We start from the raw sequence: 18,754 nt of genomic DNA on the forward strand, positions 1-18,754 counted from the left end.
CCCTAAGTCTCACAATGCAAATAGCCATGCAGTCAGGTTTCGAACATGTCAGCTTGTGAACAGGATTTTGGGAAATATGCCAGAGAATGCCCAGATTGATGATGACTTATTTGATAAAATTAATGAAGCCATGCTGATTAGACTTAAAGATAAGTTTTCAAATGTGAGAATTCAAGCTGTCTTGGCCCTCTCGAGACTTCAGGATCCTAAGGATGAAAACTGTCCTGTTATTAATAGTAAGTAAAATTGTGTTTTTTGTTTAAGAACATTTGTTGATTTACGTTACTTTTAAACCGGTTTTTTTTAGCACTGAATAAACAAACCTAAGAGGGTATTCTTGTAATGGTTTGTAAACTGTGGAGCTCTGTGAGAGGAGGTTGTAGATCCAAGAGCTGCGTATGTTCAAGGGGAAAAGAGAACTGCTTTTGAAGGAGAGATCTGCCGAGGAGAAAATGACAGACAAATCATACTGAGCTTGGCTACTCTATGAGCTAAATGTAGCTGAAGGATCACAAGAATAATGGTGCATTGCGAATTGTGGTGGAGATATACACGCTTGCTCAGTTCGTACCCTCTAAGAACACTTTTGTACTATTAGTGTAATTGAATTTATACAAAACCACTTATGAGGGATAGAACTGATAGTAGAAGAACTAGTTTTGTCTCAAGTTATGACTGGCTACCCCGTGAGAGGCACACTGGTTACTGAGATTGTTGACCTATGCTTTTTTGGGACCACTTTTTTTTTCTTTAATGTCAACTTATTTATGGATAACTTCCTTTAAGACATCAACATCTCTGGAACGCAGGTTTCTTGATGCTGTTTTTGAGCTGTTTGTGGGTTTCTTTGTGTATGGGATGATTCTTGACTAAGCCTCTAGTTCCATTGTCTCAAGGTAGAGGGACTGCAGGTTTGTACCAACACAGGTGGTGTTATGTAAATTATGCCCTGATGAAACTTTACACACTTTTTTGTTTTTTGTGAAGAGTAAGGTAGTTGGTTTTTTTTCTTGTTGTTAAGGTACCTTCTTTGAAATTATATTTTCTAAGTGTTTGTAAGTTGCTTATTTAGGAACATGTAATTTTCATGGTCTCACTAAGCAAGAATTAAAGTACTCTCTCATTAAATTCTTTTTGTTATTGCTTTCAGTTTTGAAGAAGGATCAAAAATATAACAAAAAGCATTATGTGAAAGATTTACTATTTGAGTTTTAGTAGTCTTAATGGAGATTGCAGTTTTCTATTTATAGAAAATTTTTATGATCCATCTTAATGGTAGTGAAGGTGTATAGCCCACGAATAGAGGTCTGAAGGAGCCGCCGTTTGGAAGCATTTTTTGTTTTGTGTCCAGTAAATGGAAAAGTAGTTGTTTATGGATGGGATCTAGAGTAGCAATTTTTGGAGTTGTTAACTGAAGATCCTACTTATGAATGCAAATCTTAATTTTTTAATTTCTGAATTTCTTTTGGGATCATAGCTCAGCATGTAATTGCCATAAAATCTTGGGGTTGTGACCCTAAAGTGTTTGCTAAATTTGTGTGAGCTATGCAGGGGAGGGGTTTTAATAACAGCTGCTGATTTTCTTTTTCTCTAGTATTTGCTGGTTTTCTGTAATATTTTAAATTCTTGGGAAAACGTTGTTATTATTTTACTTTCAGTTTACAGCACATTGCTTGAAAATGATTCAAATTCAGAAGTGAGACGTGCAGTGCTGTCATGTATTGCTCCATCAGCAAGGACTTTGCCAAAAATTGTAGGCCGCACAATGGATGTAAAGGAAGCTGTCAGGAAACTGGCATATGAGGTAAATTGGATCACTTAATTTCAGAGGCCGACTTATGAAAAAGTCTTTAAATCTTCTAGTACATTTTGCTGGTTAAACACTAAGGACAATTACATAATTTATTTTCATGTACCAGAATTTAGAGGGGGAGTGATTTTAATACAAGTTTTCAAGTTAAAACCCCTGAACTTGCTTGCAGAACTTGCTTGATAGAAGTTACTTTTGCACGCATAATAAAAGCCAAGTTCTATCACAATCTGTTGTTTTCTAGCTATGCATTTTGTTATGTTTGTGAAGCAATTTTTCTTCTCTGTTATACATAACAGAAGTAAATTTAAGATCATAGCAATACTAGTGTAAAAAAAATTGCATATTTTTGGTATTCCGGTTTTGAGAAGTATCAACCATTACTTATGTTTACATGTAGAGGTAAGGGCAAGAAGGTATTGTACCATGTATATTTCTTGTACAGGCATCTTGGGTAAGATCTTCAAACAAAATGTTAAATTTTTTCATTCAAAACCATCTTCTGCTCTTTCTTAACTAAGATTAAATTCTGTTTTTTAACCAAACCTCTTTGTTAGTAGGCTTTAAGAAAAATACACACTTCAGTTGTTTCATTACAGATATTCATTGCTCTTGGAGCTTTAAAGGGAAAGAATAGTTTTCAAATCCAGGTGTTGCATTCATGCAGAACTGCCAAGCTTTGAAGCTCTTTGTTAACTTTCTTCTTAATTTATTTTATTTTACATTTTCTTCCTTGCACAAGAATCTGCTTAATGTGTTAGTACAATGCTGATGGTAGAGGTATTACAGGCTTTTACTGACTTACAATTTCTGTGGATGGATAAAACTGAGGTTTTTAAACCAGAGGTTTAAAATTCAATGAATTCAATTGTTACCGTTTGTAGAAACGTCTTATTTTTTTTTAAGGTTTTGGCAGAAAAAGTTCACATGAGAGCTCTATCAATAGCACAGAGAGTAAAACTGTTGCAACAAGGACTTAATGACCGATCTGGTAAGAGATCATCTTTCTCAACGTATTAATACAAATGTTTGAGAGAGAATACTGTCTGACGTTTTAGGGATGATTTACGTGGAAGCTGTGATGGCAATAATAAGGAGCTCCAACGGAGTTGTGAGGTACCAGGAAATGTTTAAGCACAATAAATTCTGCTTGCTGCTTTGTTTTTCTAATCCCCTTATAGTGGGTAAACCAGAACAGCATTGCACTTTCAAAAAACTGTAAAGTCAGTGAGCTCTAAAACAGGACCAAATACTATTAAACAATGTAATTAAACACAGAATTAGAAAAATGTAATTATTTAATTCGATATATTTTGAAACATCAATATGGATATTTTTAAAATTAATAAATGTATTAAAGAATTGAAATATAAACATTAATATCAGTTTGATAATTGCTTAAACATGTTTCCTATAAGTTTTTGGAGAAAAATCTTCTCAGCTTGTTAATTTTTTGTTTAATTAGCCTGAATTCTTTTTGATGTCTTCTGTATGGTATCATTTTTATATAAAGAGCCATTCAGAGTGTACCGATAATTGTATATAGTGGTGGTGTTGAAAGATCGAAAGGTCACATGCATCTGAGAGGGTCAATTTTGGCCTGCCTATGTAGAACGCTTTTTTTTGGCAACAATAGCAATTATATACATGAATTTCACAATAAAAGCTGCCAGTTTTACTGAGTGCTATGGTGCCACATACTTTGTTTGGAAAGTCTGTACTAAGCCCTGTTGAATCATACTCAGAATTTTCCTTGCTTAGTGATGTGCTGCTGGTGAATTGTGAGAAATATGACCTATGTGAATATTAATTTAGAGAACAAGACAAAAGTGCTGTGGTCATTCGTAACTGGAGCTCTTAAAGGTGTGTCTTATATGCATGCAGGTGGTTTTTTTTTTTTAATCTACATTTCTTTTTGCTTAGTTGAAGATCATGTTAGTATGTTCCTGACAGGGGAGAGGATCAGTTGAGTACATTCTTATGCTGTATAGTACTATACTTCAAAAGAAGTCCTTCTGTATAATAAGTTTTAATTAGCATTTTTCCCCACCTACCCTGAATTGTTAGTGAGGTTTGTCAGGTTTTGTTTCTGAACTCCAGCACTGAAAAATCCATGTTCTGTATTACTATTTCTTATCAGTAGACCTAATTTGCTGTGTCTTGTCTGCTGGCTGCCACCCACCTGCCTGTCCCACCCCAATGATACTTCAGATCTTCACACAGATAATTCTTTTTGTCTTACAGCAAATGCATTTCTGTTTTAGTAATCTTTCAAAGTTGGGGGGAAAGCTACCTTCACTATTTTTCCTGTGATAGCTTATTTGTCAGAACAACAATTTTTATATTCCCTTTTATATTCCCTGAGAAGGTACAGCCTTTCTACATGGCCTAGATTTGAGTGACATTGAGGTGTTCAACATTCTTTTATGATCCAGAGCAGATAATTTCTCTATCGGTGTCTATGTCTTCCTTAGGATGATCCTTTATTCCAGCTATTGAGGACTTGCTCTTTTTCTTGACGCTTATCTGCCTGGATATGTAGTTTCACTGATATCATTGATATCATGTGCTTTTTGCTGGGCAAAAGAGGTTTATGTTCTAAATTGGCTGCATTTATATACCCTCAGTAACTTCGCAGAGGATACCAAGTTGGGTGGGGGTGTTGATCTGCTTGGAAGGTCAGAAGGCTCTAATAGAGAGATATGGACAGGCTGGATCAATGGGCTGAGGCCAGTTGTTTGAGATTCAACAAGGCTAGATGCTGGGTCCTGCCCTTGAGCCACAACAACCCCTTGCAATGCTACAGGCTCGGGAAAGAGGGCCTGGAAAGCTGCTCAGTGGAAAAGGAGCTGGGGGTATTGGTTGACAGCTGATTGAACATGAGCCAGCAGTGTGTGTCCAGGTGGCCAAGACGGCCAATGGTATCCTGGCTTGTATCAGAGATAGTGTGGCTAGCAGGAGGAGGGAAGTGATTGTCCCCCTCTAGTCAGCACTGGTGAGGCCGCACCATTAATATTGTGTCCAGTTTTGAGTCCCTCACTTCAAGAAGGACATTGAGGAGCTGGAGTGTGTCCAGAGAAGGGCAACGAGGGGACTAGAGCACAAGTCTATGAGGAGAGGCTAAGGGAACTGGGGTTGTTTAGTCTGGAGAAAAGGAGGCTGAGGGGTGGCCTTTTCACTCTCTAAAACTACCTGAAAGGAGATTGTAGTGAGGTGGTTGTTGGTCCCTTCTCCCAAGTAACAAGTGATAGGAGGGGAGGAAACGGTCTCAAGATGCCCCAGGGGAGATTTAGGTTGGATGTTAGGAAAAATTTCTTCCCTGACAGGGTTGTCAAGCATTGCAGGAGGCTGCCCAGGGAAGTGCTGGAATCATCATTCCTGGTGGTATTTAAAAGATATATATAGATGTGGTGAGGCACATGATTTACTGGTGGACTTGATCTTAAAGGTCTGTTTCGGCAAAATGATTCTGTGATTCTACTACATTCTGCTAGTTTACGCTTTTCATCTTGGAGAGGTTTCTTCTTCTTAGGACCATAGCTCTTTAAAAGCCTTTTTATACCTCTTTTTGAACTGTTGACTATTTAAGTGCTAAGATAGATAGAGATGAATGTCCCTGGAGTGTGTGGACTTTTTCCTTATATTGGATGTTGTTTTCTAAAAGATCCTAGGAGTATTCTTGTATTGGGCTGCAGTTACTATGTTTTCCCTTCCAGGAGAGTATTCATCTACTTCCCTACTTAAATCTGTGTCTATGTATTAATGATTTATGTATTATAGATGTTCCCATAAATGCTTTTTTCCTTGATTAAATAGTATAATACTAACAGAAACAATTTGTTCATTGTGGTAATGGGGAGCAGGGACTTAAACTATCTTTATGTAAATTTCATAATCTAGTTGAATAGTTGAAGTAACAGAAGAATTCTGTGTGGCAATTCAGACTACAGGTCCGTGCAGCAGTGTCCTGCCTCCAAAAGCGGCCAGTTCCTAAGTGGCTGGAACAGAGCAAGTATATAACAATGCTACCCCAAAATATTTCCTTGCTTCACAAGAGTTCATGGTTTGAGGATTTTTCTGGGCTGAGGTGCTGTCTTTAGAGGTAACAGGTTTTGGGTAGAAGGGTGTTTTTTATTGTCTGTTGAAGGGTGTTTTATTGTCTCTGTATAGAAGTCTGTGACTTCTATAGAAAAAAGATTTGTTAAAGTATGTTGACAACTTGTTATTTTTCGTCATTTAGTGTTTTAAATTGTTTAAATTCCTATATTATTAGATGCTGTTAAGGAGGTAATGAAAAAGAAGCTGCTTCAAGCCTGGTTACGACTGACTGAAGGGGATGTTTTAGAATTGCTTCATCGACTGGATGTGGAAAACTGCCCAGAAGTGGCCAGCCTGGTACTAAATGCTGTGTTTTCATTATCTCCCCTTCATGACTTGGTTCAAAACTGTAAAAACCTTGACAGCAGGTATGCAGATAAGTTTTCATTTCCAAGAGATGAATATTTTGTATAAGAATATTAAAGTTTATAGCTAAATGGGGAGCCAAGTGAATTTTATCTGTCATAAAAGACTGATACAGTGGTGTAATCCATGATGCCACCCATGTGTTTGTGTACTTCAGTGTTTTGGATATGCTTTTTTCTTTTTTAAAAGATCTGTGTTCCCTAGCTGAAAATGATTGTGCCAGATAAGGAAGAGGAAAAAATAAATAATGTCTTTGACTTTTTCCTGAATGCCCCAAAAATCACACTCTTAAATTCTAAGAGAAGGCAATAAATTAATCAACTAAACAAGCTTTTCAATGAGTAACAGTTTAGAGCATAATTTGTTTTATTTCCTGTACTGTCTGTATAGCTTACAATAAAGGCAATGGTCTTGTTTACCCCACAAGTGTAATTTCCTCTTGTCTTTCAACCTATGGTACTGAAAACACTCCTTTTCTCCTGTTCCTTTTGCCTCTCAGTAATGCTTCTGGTCTTTCTCGCACTTCTCCTAGTTGTTTTTGGCTTCCTTCTATTCTTTTTGCTGATCTAGAGGCAGCACAATTTGGGGCTGGTTCAGCTATTCATTAATTGTTTGGAGAATCAGTCTGAAAGGAAATCTTTGGCTGATGTTTCAGCCTTCTTTTGTAGGTGTTTTAGTTGTATTAAGAGATCTTGACAGATTAATTAGTATATATATTAGTATATATATTCTTTCCCTGTATTAATGTTTGGTAGAATTTGATGAAGTGAGTTAGTTCCTAAGCTATAAAGAAAAAGGCATGATAAATATTAAGATCCATAAAATAAAGAAAAAAGGGAAAAAAGAAAAAACCCAAGAAACTGGAAGTTGTAGTAAATTCCTACGGGATGCAAAAAGGTGTGAGAAGAAACAGCTTCAGTTGAGACAACTAGAGTGGAATGATTATTAACAGTGGTAGGAATCCAGTCTCAGAAGATAAACAATAAACTGTCACAGATTAAAAATATTATTCTGTGTTTTGAGGAAAAATTTGTAATGTCTTCCTCATTACACATATGAAGCGTCTTTGCATTCTATAGATGTGGGCCTGTCTGGCTTTAAAAAGCATCAGTATAATAGTAAAATAACTTTTTTACAGCCTCTGGAAATGTGCCAATATCTTAAGAGGTTCAAAGGTGAAATTTATGTAGTTATGGGCTTATCAGCCTGGCTTCAATCCTGCACAAAATGAGGCTTCCACTCTGAAGGACCAGGCTACCTGAGAATTTTATTTAACAAGTACATCTGTTAGACTAATGACATTTTGAGAAGTGAATGAAGTTATTCAGCTTGTAATGAGGTTACTTGATTTATGGAAAATATTAGGCTTGTTCCTGTATGATGTTTCTGACTACAGCTTGAGTGATGTGGTATCAGTATGATATACTTACTTCTGAATAAAGACTTGCCAGATTAATGGGAATCCATCAAATGGTCCGTTTTCATCTGTGTGTTGCTGGGGTGGCTTTTTTTTTGTGTGCATGTGTGTGAGGGATCTAAAAGGAAGATCGAATTGTTACTGGTAGTTTGCAAGTAAAATAGCATTCAAGGGAGTGAAAAGTACCACTGACAGTGATACTCTGTCGTCTCTGTTTTGAGGTAGAATTAATGCATAAATTAATTTTCTGCTTCTGAAAAGAAAGATCGTATGCCATGCTTAGCATGGAAAATACTATGTTTATAAAAAAGGAGTGGGGGTCCTATGACTGATAAATGGAGGATGAATGTACAGAGATGCTATGAAGCAGTTTTATTACTTTTTGCATTTGATGTACTATGATTGCCATTGTGTGAAGGTCTTGTATTAAGAATGAAAGAAACAGTTCATAAACAGGAGCTGGAAAATAATTTAATGCAGTTGTTGCATTTCTGCAGATTAATGGAGTTCTGTTTTTCAGACTTGTACAGTGGTAACAATGTTTCACAGAATGAAAATACTTGGATGGTTGCTCTAGGAGGTCTGGAGGACTGAGCAGAATCTTTCTGCAAACCAATATGAGCAGCTTTGATTTAAAATACCAAAAAGTGCGTAGTGAGAGGCTCCGGGAGCTCCATGTCCTCACTTGAGAGAGGAAGTTGTTTTTATCAGTCTTTGAGTATTTCAGTGGGGAATACCTTTCACAGGATTTTATTTTTGCTTTAGAATATAATCTCTTTCTGTGCATTTGTTGTCTTTGACTATATTTTATTTATCTATTTATTTTTGTTTAGAAAACTGATTCCTCTGGAAGACTTAACAGCTGAGAATGTGTTATATTGGAGATGTCTTTGTGAATATCTTAAATCAAAAGGTGAAGGTGGTGAAGATTTACTAGAACAGGTGTTGCCAGAACTTGCTATATATGCAGATTATTTATTAAGGTACATTGCATTTAAAAATTAATATCTTACCACTAAAATAGATTATTCTATTTATTTTTTTTAAAGTAAAGAATATTTATTTTATTCAGCTATTCAGGTTTCTTCCAAAGCCAAAGTTGTGCTTGAACAGTGATATTTTTATTTTTTTATTTAAAAAAAAACCCCAAACCTTTTTAAGGGGTTTTGAAACTGAAAGTTCTTTCCTTTTTCTTTACCCTGCTGAGCAGCCACGCTTCCCAAAAACTTATCTGAAGGTAGTGATAGAACATTTAATTGAGGGGTGGGGTGAGAAAGAATATTAAATCAATCTTTACCATAATGAAGAAAGGTAAATTTTTTTGTCTCGGTGGGATCCTTTGTCTTAATATAAATTCTGTTCAAGTTGTGTTTGTGAGCATGGAGTTTGCTGAGAAATCTTAACTGAGGTACTGTGCTTGCAAAATGTAGAGTGAAGTTTCAAGAAATGATTATAAAATCTGCTGAAAAATGTATTGTTTTTACAGACGCTTCCAATTAAAAATATGCATATGCTTTTCTCACTTCACTGGGTGTAGTATAGAAGTAATACTTAAATCATTGCTACTTTTTCGATATGGAACGTGCTAACATGTTTCATGCTAACAAATGAAGAGTCTGTGCTTCCTTAATTTTGAATGTGGATCCAGTCTGGTGTGTGTAAATTTATTCATTCATAATTAATTTAAGAGTCCATAGAACATTTGTTCTGCAAAAAAGTTTTTTCTTTTTTCCGTATGATCTTACTCAAAGTGCCTGCAATTATATTCCTCTTCAGGAGGAGACTGAGTAATATTAATTAGGCTTGCTAGTACTTCTTTTAGTATCGACCGTTAAACTATTCGTTGATGAGCTGTGCCTCAGTTTGTTTAGGTATGATTTGCAATTGTACAATCCAAGTCTTTCTTTGCACTGTGACAGTATCGGTTAGGAGAAGCAAGAAACTGCCAGTCATTGATACTGAAGTAAAAATCCAGGATTGTAAGCTTCATTTAGGTATTTCAGTATTTTCTGGTGCGGGTAACATTATAGTTAAATGTTCAGAAACATCTGCCTACATTGTTGTAATTTCAGGTGTTCTTAAATAGTAGCTACATGGAAAGTTTTTGTCCTAACTTTGAAGAAATCTTAATTTGCTCAATTTAATGAGCTGTTGCTGAAAAGTATATGCAAAGCTGTGACAAAAATAAGCATCTTTTTCACAGCTTATACCAGTATTTGAATTTTATATATTACATTATGTTCAGTACTGAATTTTGCACACGTTTCACACCGGATTTTCTGAATAAGTGTGCTCTCATTAATGGATGAAATTTTGGTAATAGAAGAATGACTCTAGAAAAATAACTGCAATAAACTGGTTACACTAAGCCACATAGCAGGGAAAGTGTATCTGACAACAGATTGTACTTCTTCCATGACGGCATACTTGATCAGATAAAGAATTTAAAAATTCTTCACACATTTAAATGGTTTTATTGTATCTTGTTTTGTAGTCAGTATAACAGTTCTGAACATGCAGAAGAACATATAGTACCTAAATATGCAGAAAAGTACGATTTGTATATATGAAAAATGGACCGTGTATACATTTATTACTACGATACTTTATGAAGGGATACACTGCATCAACTGAAATCACATGTACAAGCACAACCTGTCACTTTCTGTTTCTCAGTGGTTTGCATTCTCAATTAAGGTTTTTGTTTTTAATGAAGTGCACTATTTTTAAACTGTACGTTATTTGATATAAATAGCTGTCTGGAACTATTAATCTATGAGAGAGAACAAAACTATTAATTTTTAAAGTCTGTAACTAAGGTAACCACTTGTTTATACAGGACAGGAAAGTTGTAGATTTTGGGTTTGTTTTGGTTTTTTGGGTGGGGTGCATGTGGGGTTTTTGTGTTTTTGGTTTTTTTTTTTTTTGTACTTTCCAGTAATGACTGTGAATGTAATTATATCTCTTCTATTTGGATTCAGTTACCTTCAAAATATGCCAGTTCTTAGTGAAGAACAAAGAGAAGACTTTAATTGTTTTGAAAACCTGATGACAAAAGAATTTATAGGCCAGCAGCTGATTCTTATCATAGGCTGTATGAATACCACAGAAGAGGGAGGAAGGTAAACTTACATATAAAATCTGTGTTATTAAGCTTATGGCACTCATTCCTGTGGACAGGCCTAAAGTCTCTGTTGGGAAAATAACCTGATCAAATGGACAGAATACAAGTCAAACGCTAGCTGGAAAAAAAGTCGTAGTCTATTTAATGGAATTGTTCCCCAAAGCGTGCCAAATATCGTCTGCTTACTTTTAGGGAAAAATCAGTTTTAATGCACATACAATATTGTTTAGGGAGAACAAATTCATTTGTTTCATAATGTATTCTTGAGTTTATGAAGTTACAAGACTGTTCCAATTAAACTGGACTGTGTTAAGTGAGTCATTCCTATAATCTGAATAACCTTTTGATGTGAAGTAATAAATTTGAAAGTTCATACCATCACAGGCATTTTATGAAAAATTGGAGTTATGATAGTACAAACAGAGCAATAATTTAAAACTCTCAGTGGAATGCATTATATGAATGCCAAACTGGCAGGGTAGTTTAACTCGTAATTTTTTTTAAGTTTCCAGCCATATAATTTCTATGAAAGCATTCTACAGTATTGACGATAACCTGTTTTTTCTGGTGGCATGAGCTTTATTGGACAGCATTGACATCTAATGAAAAAATTTGGCATTTTCTAATCAAGAGAAATCAGGTAACACTAGGAAAAGACAAAATTGCTAAGTAAGAAAAATTCAGCACTTAATATAGCTATAGAGAAGTTTCATTTATAATATATTATGAAGTCTTCATCAGTCTAACTCAAAGTGAGTAAAATATTAACTCTAATGTCTTCCAGTTTCTTGGAAGAAAACAGATTTTTTTTTTTTTTTCTCCCCTCTTGAATGCAGAAAGCATCTGTTGGTTACTTTACAAAAGATTCTCACTCTACCTGCAACTTCAACAGCACTTATATCTCTGCTTGTGGAAAGATTACTCAGTATTGTTAAGGATGATGACAGAAGGATTCAAATTGTAAGTAATTCTAAAGGGTCATTGTTTTCTAGGCTCTACCTTCCTTGTATATCAAACAGCCTTTACAAAGCATTGTAACAGGAATATCAGAATATTTTAAGTTTGGAAAAGCATTTAAAGCATTTATGTTTTTTGCCTTCCTCCCCCCTTTTTTTTTTTAGCATAGTTGCATTTTCTAAAGATCTGTATCTTTAAAGATTTGTCTGGTGTTGTAAATGTAATCCTCAAATTAAGAAAGTATTACCCTTTGACATCCTGTTTCAAAATCCTTTGTTATAGTAGATCCAAACAGTTCTGACTAAAACATTCAAAGTGAGAATAATGTACCTTTCCAGGTTTCAAATTACTTTTCCCTGCTTTTAGTTGAGATACACACTGAAAACCTTTATAAGAAAAGAGTTTTTATGTACAACATAATTATTTGAACTCGAATCCTGAAAAATAGATGCTTGGTTTTGCTCAAATATTTTAAATGAACTTAAGGACAGAGGCCACTTTTGGAAAACCTCAGTCCAGCAGGTGAAGTTAGGATATAGGTTTGTTATACGATTACGATGGAAGAACTATAGTAATCTTAGCATTACACTACATAATAAATGTATCCATTTTGATATTCCAATGAAATACTGAGATGATCTGATACACGATAAATCAAATTAAGACTATCCTGTCTCACTCAGTCTTTGGTTTTCCTCATGTTTCATCCTTTTTTTATTAATGTAATAGGTCTGACTTTAAAGAAAACCCCTAACCAACTGAAAAACTCTTAGCCTAGTTCTTCCAGTTCCGCATGTGTATTTGGCTTCAAATTAAACTCTCTATGTGGCTTCTTATACTACATATGGTAGACCTTTAAATGATAGTGGTGTTAGCTGTATTTTGATCGAAGTAGTAACAGATGAAACCAGTAATTCTTTTTAAAGCATGTGATCAGGTCTAAAAGAGATGGTGTGTGTAAACTGTTAGCATAGAAACTGCTTAACTTTTTCGTGGACATAGTCTTCTATGTTCTTGCTTACCTAGCTAAAAAGTAGAAAACACTAGACTTTCATGGTTAGACTATGTACTGTCAAATTGAGAATTTATTTGCAGTGAATTAGCTGTTAAGGGAAGCTGCACAGATGTTCAAAACTTTCAGAAGGATGGTATTTTAAATTTGGAAAAGTTAAATGCTTAGTATCTGACCTCTGAGCTGAAATTAATGACACTAATATACTGTTTGTAACAATAGATTGCAGAAATTATATCAGAAGTTCGTGAGCCAATTGTTTTATTTGAACAGCCTGTTGATGTTGCTGAAATAAGAAAGCGGGAGCTTAAGGTAAGCAGATTTTAGTTAACAAGAAAAATACTTTTTAAGCATATCCATCTAGTAAGAGTTTTATGTAGTAGTATATTATTGGTTAGTGTCGGTAGTGTATTGGCTATTATAACAAAGGTTATGGTATTAATTTTCTTTTTACGTTGCATTTCAGTTGGCTGAAATAAAAGTGAAACTTTTTGAAGCAAAACAAGCTTTGGAAGAGTGCGTTACTCTGCAAGATTTTAATAAAGCATCAGTGTTAAAAGAGAAAATAACTGAGTTGGAGCAAGTTAAAAATGATCTGATAAAAGAAGCAGCGCAACCAGAAATTGAAGAAACGCGTGTGGAGAAGGTCTCTTCTCTTCCTGTATTTCCAGTTGCTGGTTATGTTTTGATGTTTTTTCGTAGTTTTAAAAGAGAGTGCAGTTTGGATTTGTACCATCTAAATTTTAAAAATTGATAATGAACATTAATGGTATTAGGATTCTCCTTCTGTATGTATAGAAGCTGATGGTATGCTTTAGAAAAAAACAAACTGCACTTAAGCTGCTCTTTTGTCCTTGAGTAACTGAATTGAGAATTCTGAAATGGTCTTTTTTTTTTTTTACTGCTTTTACTCTTAACTAATTGAAAACAAAAATCTGAATCTCTTTTCATAATCGTTTATAGACAGATATTGATTAATACTCTTGTACAACAAATGTGTAGTGGACAGGAAATGTTTGAGTAGGGATAATGGTTAATGTCCTTATTCTCCTTATCACAGTCACCATTTGTATTGATAATGTTTTCATGTTTTCCGTGACCCACTTGAAGAATGATCCTGAAACAATGTTGAAGTGTCTGATGATGTGTTATGAGCTTCTGAAGGTCTTGTCCCTTTCTAAAGGAATTGGTCCAACCATTAAAGAAATCATCGAATCTCTGGTATGTAGGTATAAGTTCTCTTTACATTATGGCCCTTATGTGCTGGAAGGTGCTTTGTGATTACTTCACAATCACTTTGCTGTATCTGTAGTGCTGTGCCTGGTGCTTTTAAGCCGTCCCAGCACCTAGAGTCTTGGACATGCAGTCAAGATACGCTGCTCTGAGCTACTATGCCAGAACTGGTTGTGGCAGAGAGGTACTAAATTTAAAACAGGAATATGGTAAATATTTAACTAATGTATGACAGTGTTGGACAGTGCTGTGTTATAATGTGACAGGTGTGGTGCTTAGGCCTCTGCTTGCTGCCCCTGCCGGTACTTCAATTACTTGGATTTTCTATCAGCTGAAGATAAAAGATCTGTAATAGAGAACTTTGAAAATTTTTTTTTCTTTGCTAGAAAAAAACTTTTTCTCTAGGAGAGACTGGAACTCATATAGAACTTTCTTTCATCCCTTCCATGTATAAGGAGAGATGCCTGGGGGGATTTCCTCTGTATTTCTATATTGAAAAACAAGGTAGTGGCATTATGGGCCCTCTATGGTCTACAAGATAATACATGCTAGTTTTTTCATTGTGAAGAGTATGGATTTTAAGGTGAATATTTGTAAATATCACAGCCTTGTTACTGAGAGTGCAAATAATAGAGAGAAAAGTAATATGCCCTTTTATGAATGGTGCATCCATATCTGCATACTGCATGTAATTCTTATCCCATCTAGCTAGAAGGTTTCTATTTGAGTTGGAAATGGTCAAGAGAAGGGCAGCAAGGAAAAGTGTGGAAAAGCTTCTGTATGAAGAATGACTAAAGAGGTTACCTCTTTGTAACCTCGAGAAGAGAGGACTTAGGGGAAGAGCCTGTGAGAGGACAGAAGTCATAAGACATGATTGTTACGGAGAAAGTGAATAAGGATTTGGTTGGTCACCCCATAAAGCTAGCATCTAGCAAGCTCAAAACAAATGAAATGAGTTGTTTCTTCACATAATATGTAATCTGTGGAGTTCCTTGTCGCAGCACTTGCATAAATTTCAAGGAAGACTGAGCAAGCTTAAGAAAAATAAATATTATGGAATGATTAGGTAGATAGGCACAGCCTCCTAGCTCTGGTGTCTCTCAGCTGCAAATTGTTGGGACCTTGACAAGAATTCTTGAAGTATGTTTAGTGTTCATAGGAATTTGCTTTTGATCTTTTGATAACGAGCAATGGGCTAGGTGACCTGTCTTAGTATTGGCATTCCTAGAAGTAAACTGCAAAGAAAATTGCAACTCCAATTTAGATTAGCTTAAATGTGGTAGAACCACACCTGATTTCTTCAGATGTACAGAAGTGTTCTTAGAAATCCTAATTAATGTTGATGTGTCCCCCCCAAAACCTTTATCATTAGGTCTTTCTTTAATTTTTACATTTGTTGTTTATTCTTCTTTTCTTTCTCCAAGATCCTGCTTTCATATTGTTGTTCCTGCTAGAGTGTCACCTATTACATGATTTGGGATATCTTATTTGTTGTTGTTGAATCTTGAACTCTTCAGTTATTGCCAAAAAAAAAAAAAATGAAGCCATTGTAGTGTTCAACTTGTATCTAGTCTAGCTTTTCTTTTGTGGGGATTTTTACCATTGTCTTCTCAACTACTCTACATGAAAATGGCATCTGTGTTTTGCAACTTGGAACTGGATATTGTTTCTCTGCAAGAATGCTAATGTCTTTTATGAAGAAATGTATAGGTGTTTTTGTTGTATGTTTATTTTATTTGACAATTAGTGGTCAACTCAATTTTGTTTGAAAACAAGTATTTATTAAAAGCAAACACAAAGCAAAACACTTCTGTGAATCTTGCCATTTTATTGCTGATTATGACCAACCACTCAATCCACTTCTGTTTATGTCTAGGTAAAGAGTATATAGTAGTTCCAAATCTAAATTATTTTCTACTTTCAGGGTAAGCATATTTTAGTAGTCAGTTTTTTATTTTCAGTTTATGCATTTCAACTATGAAGTCTAATGTTATTGTTTCCAGATACTTCCTGGCATAACTAATGTCCATCCAGCTGTGAGAAATATGGCAGTTCTGTGTTTGGGTTGCTGTGCTCTTCAGAACAAAGAATTTGCCCGACAACAGCTTGCATTGCTGTTACAGGTAAAACATCTGATGGGAAATGGGACAGTGGTGTCTGTGACTTAGTTAGTAAAACTCGTCTTGTATATATTATGATCTATTCTACATAGATTATTTGAGAACAAGTGATTCTTGGTTTCCTAAAGATCTGGAGAGTGTGGTTTCGTGTAGATATTTTCTGATGTCTAATACTACTTAAGCTTATATTGTACTGTGGTAGTAGCATGACTTTCCTTTGTAAGGTCACCTGTTGTCTTCAAAGTTTGTAGGAATTCTGTTCCTGTAAGTTCTCACTTTCTGTTCTGAATCTGGGTGAAATCAGTCATATATTTACGTTATTACAGAATCCTACAGCTTCTCTTTTCCATGTTGTAAGCTTTCCTGCCTTGGGAACCAAACTAAAATTGTGATTGTGATTGGTTTTAAATTTCAATAACATCCATACCTGTGATCTTGGGTGTCTGATTTAATGTCTGAATTATTAATTTTGAATGGATTAAGGAAGAGTTGGTAATTAGAAGATAAAGCAATATGCAAACCAATGGCCAAATGTCTATGGTTATAGAACACGTGGGATGCTATAATACCCACCGCTCCCACCTTTGTGGTCAGTGTTCTGATGCTGAGCTAATTATATAAACGATGACATTATTGTTAACTTTTCAGTCCCTGGCTTTGAGAGACGTGTAGGTAGTCATTATGCTTTATTAAGAATGTGTTCATGTACCCACTCAAGAGAACTGACAGCAGGCGTTGAGACAATATGCTCAGCTCAGACAACATGATAGAGTTGTCAGTCACCATAGCAGAAAAACTTTGGCTTCTTAGAAAATTAGCATATAATACTGTTTTGCCTTTGAGTATACTTCATTAAAAATTATGGACGATTTCAGATTTTTTTAGCAACTTAGACTTTAGACTTCAGTGATTTATTTCTGTATTACTAAAACCCGTATTCTTTGTGGAGGCTGCCATCAAAAGCAAGGTGTTGTGCTAAACAGACCTAGGATCTCCAGGATAACTCACGATGTACGGTTTTATTTTAATGTTAATTTGAACTGTAATACATATAGTAACTTACGCAACTTTGACTTTTATTATTCTCTAGCTCCCTGCTGTCTTTTTACACAGTGTTTTTTTTGAGTTAAGCTCTACAGTATTTCAGAGCAGGGATTGTCTTATGTATTTTTCTGTAGTGCCTAACACTATAGAGCTACTGTAGACAAATAGACTTTCTGTTTGTCCAGAATCTGCTTAGAAGTTGAACAATAAAATTACATCTCTCACATGCATATCTACCCCATGAGTGAAAGTCAATTGATTTTATGTAATGGAAATTGCATAAATGACGTGGTAAATTATTTCCCAGACTCCTATTATACATTCAGGTGTAATCTCATATCACAGATTCCTAATGCCTGAAATTTGTCCCAAGTATTAGAAAAAGTTTCCCAAATTGAACAATCTTATTAAAGCAAAAAATCTTATTATTGCTTAATGTTAACATTGGTGGTCTGCTCTAAGATGATATATGTATTTTCTTCATTAAACCTAGGTTTTACAAATAGATAATATAAAGGTAAAGCTCAGTGCTTTAAAGGCAATCTTTGATCAGCTAATACTGTTTGGGATTGAGCCATTTAAAGCAAGAAGAGGAAATGACTCTCAAAATGAAGACGCACATATTGGAACTGAAAATGCTGAGGAAGAAAGTAAAGCAATTGAGGAGGAAGACTCTGCTACAGTTCACAGCCTCCTGCAGCTTCTTTCTGGTTTCTTAGACAGTGAGGTAAGAAATGCTGTAAGAGTTGCCTTAGTTTTGTTTTAAAATTATTTTTGCAGAAGGTTTACCATCCCTTTAGGTTGCATGTGAATACCACGTGATGTGTAATTGAAATTAATGGTCTAATGTTAAAATAGTTGTCCTAGAAAATGACCACAACTTTGTCACTGATGCAGACTAATGTTAGTCTTGAGCTAGCTTTGAATTCTGTGCAGGTGCAAATATGTGAATGCGGAGAACTGATTGGCAAAACAGGATGTAATCTGTCATTGCAAAGTATTAGTGAAAAATGTTGTGGTTGGAGTGTATGTGATCAATTCTTTCTTCAGTTTTCAGAACTTAGGACAGAAGCTGCAGAAGGCATAGCCAAACTGATGTTCTCTGGGAGGCTGATTAGCGCCAAGCTTCTTTCTCGTCTTATTTTGTTGTGGTATAATCCTGTGACTGAAGAGGATACTCGGCTTAGACACTGTCTAGGAGTTTTCTTCCCTTTATTTGCTTATGCAAATAGGTATGAACTTTGCAAATTATTAGGTGAAAATATACATTGGTTTAGCAGCTTTAGGAACCTTTTTCAATCTTGCACAAATGAAGACTAGGTCTAAAGGTCTAGTTCAACCTCCCATGCATATTACTTTTGAACATATATCATCTCAGCCTGTGACTATTCTGAAGACTTTCCATTAATTCTGTCTTACTCCTCTGGCCTTCCAATTTTTTTCTTTCCTCACCCTATAATTGAAACTCTTCTTCAAGATAATAAAATATTAATTTAAAAAGATGTGCTTTACTTATTTATGCTGTGGGGCACACTACAGGTAGACTTTGAAGTGTGGCTAAAAAGTAGCTAGC

At 35.2% G+C, this 18,754-nt stretch overlaps 1 protein-coding gene across 1 annotated transcript in view; it reads left to right on the forward strand.

The window, feature by feature from the left end:
* The window catches only part of NCAPG (non-SMC condensin I complex, subunit G), a 30,300-nt gene that overhangs the window by 1,877 nt on the left and 9,669 nt on the right, over window positions 1-18,754 (forward strand). Inside the window, exons 3-15 of the mRNA XM_010144061.1 lie at window positions 8-236; window positions 1,659-1,804; window positions 2,717-2,801; window positions 6,084-6,276; window positions 8,525-8,674; window positions 10,673-10,813; window positions 11,652-11,775; window positions 13,007-13,096; window positions 13,251-13,430; window positions 13,895-14,005; window positions 16,021-16,140; window positions 17,675-17,908; window positions 18,232-18,413. Of these exons, the coding sequence (XP_010142363.1) occupies window positions 8-236; window positions 1,659-1,804; window positions 2,717-2,801; window positions 6,084-6,276; window positions 8,525-8,674; window positions 10,673-10,813; window positions 11,652-11,775; window positions 13,007-13,096; window positions 13,251-13,430; window positions 13,895-14,005; window positions 16,021-16,140; window positions 17,675-17,908; window positions 18,232-18,413 (1,985 nt within the window). The remainder of the gene's footprint in view (window positions 1-7; window positions 237-1,658; window positions 1,805-2,716; window positions 2,802-6,083; window positions 6,277-8,524; window positions 8,675-10,672; window positions 10,814-11,651; window positions 11,776-13,006; window positions 13,097-13,250; window positions 13,431-13,894; window positions 14,006-16,020; window positions 16,141-17,674; window positions 17,909-18,231; window positions 18,414-18,754) is intronic.

Source organism: Buceros rhinoceros, unplaced genomic scaffold (genome assembly GCF_000710305.1).
Source record: "Buceros rhinoceros silvestris isolate BGI_N320 unplaced genomic scaffold, ASM71030v1 scaffold8429, whole genome shotgun sequence".
Classification (NCBI taxonomy): Eukaryota; Metazoa; Chordata; class Aves; order Bucerotiformes; family Bucerotidae; genus Buceros; species Buceros rhinoceros.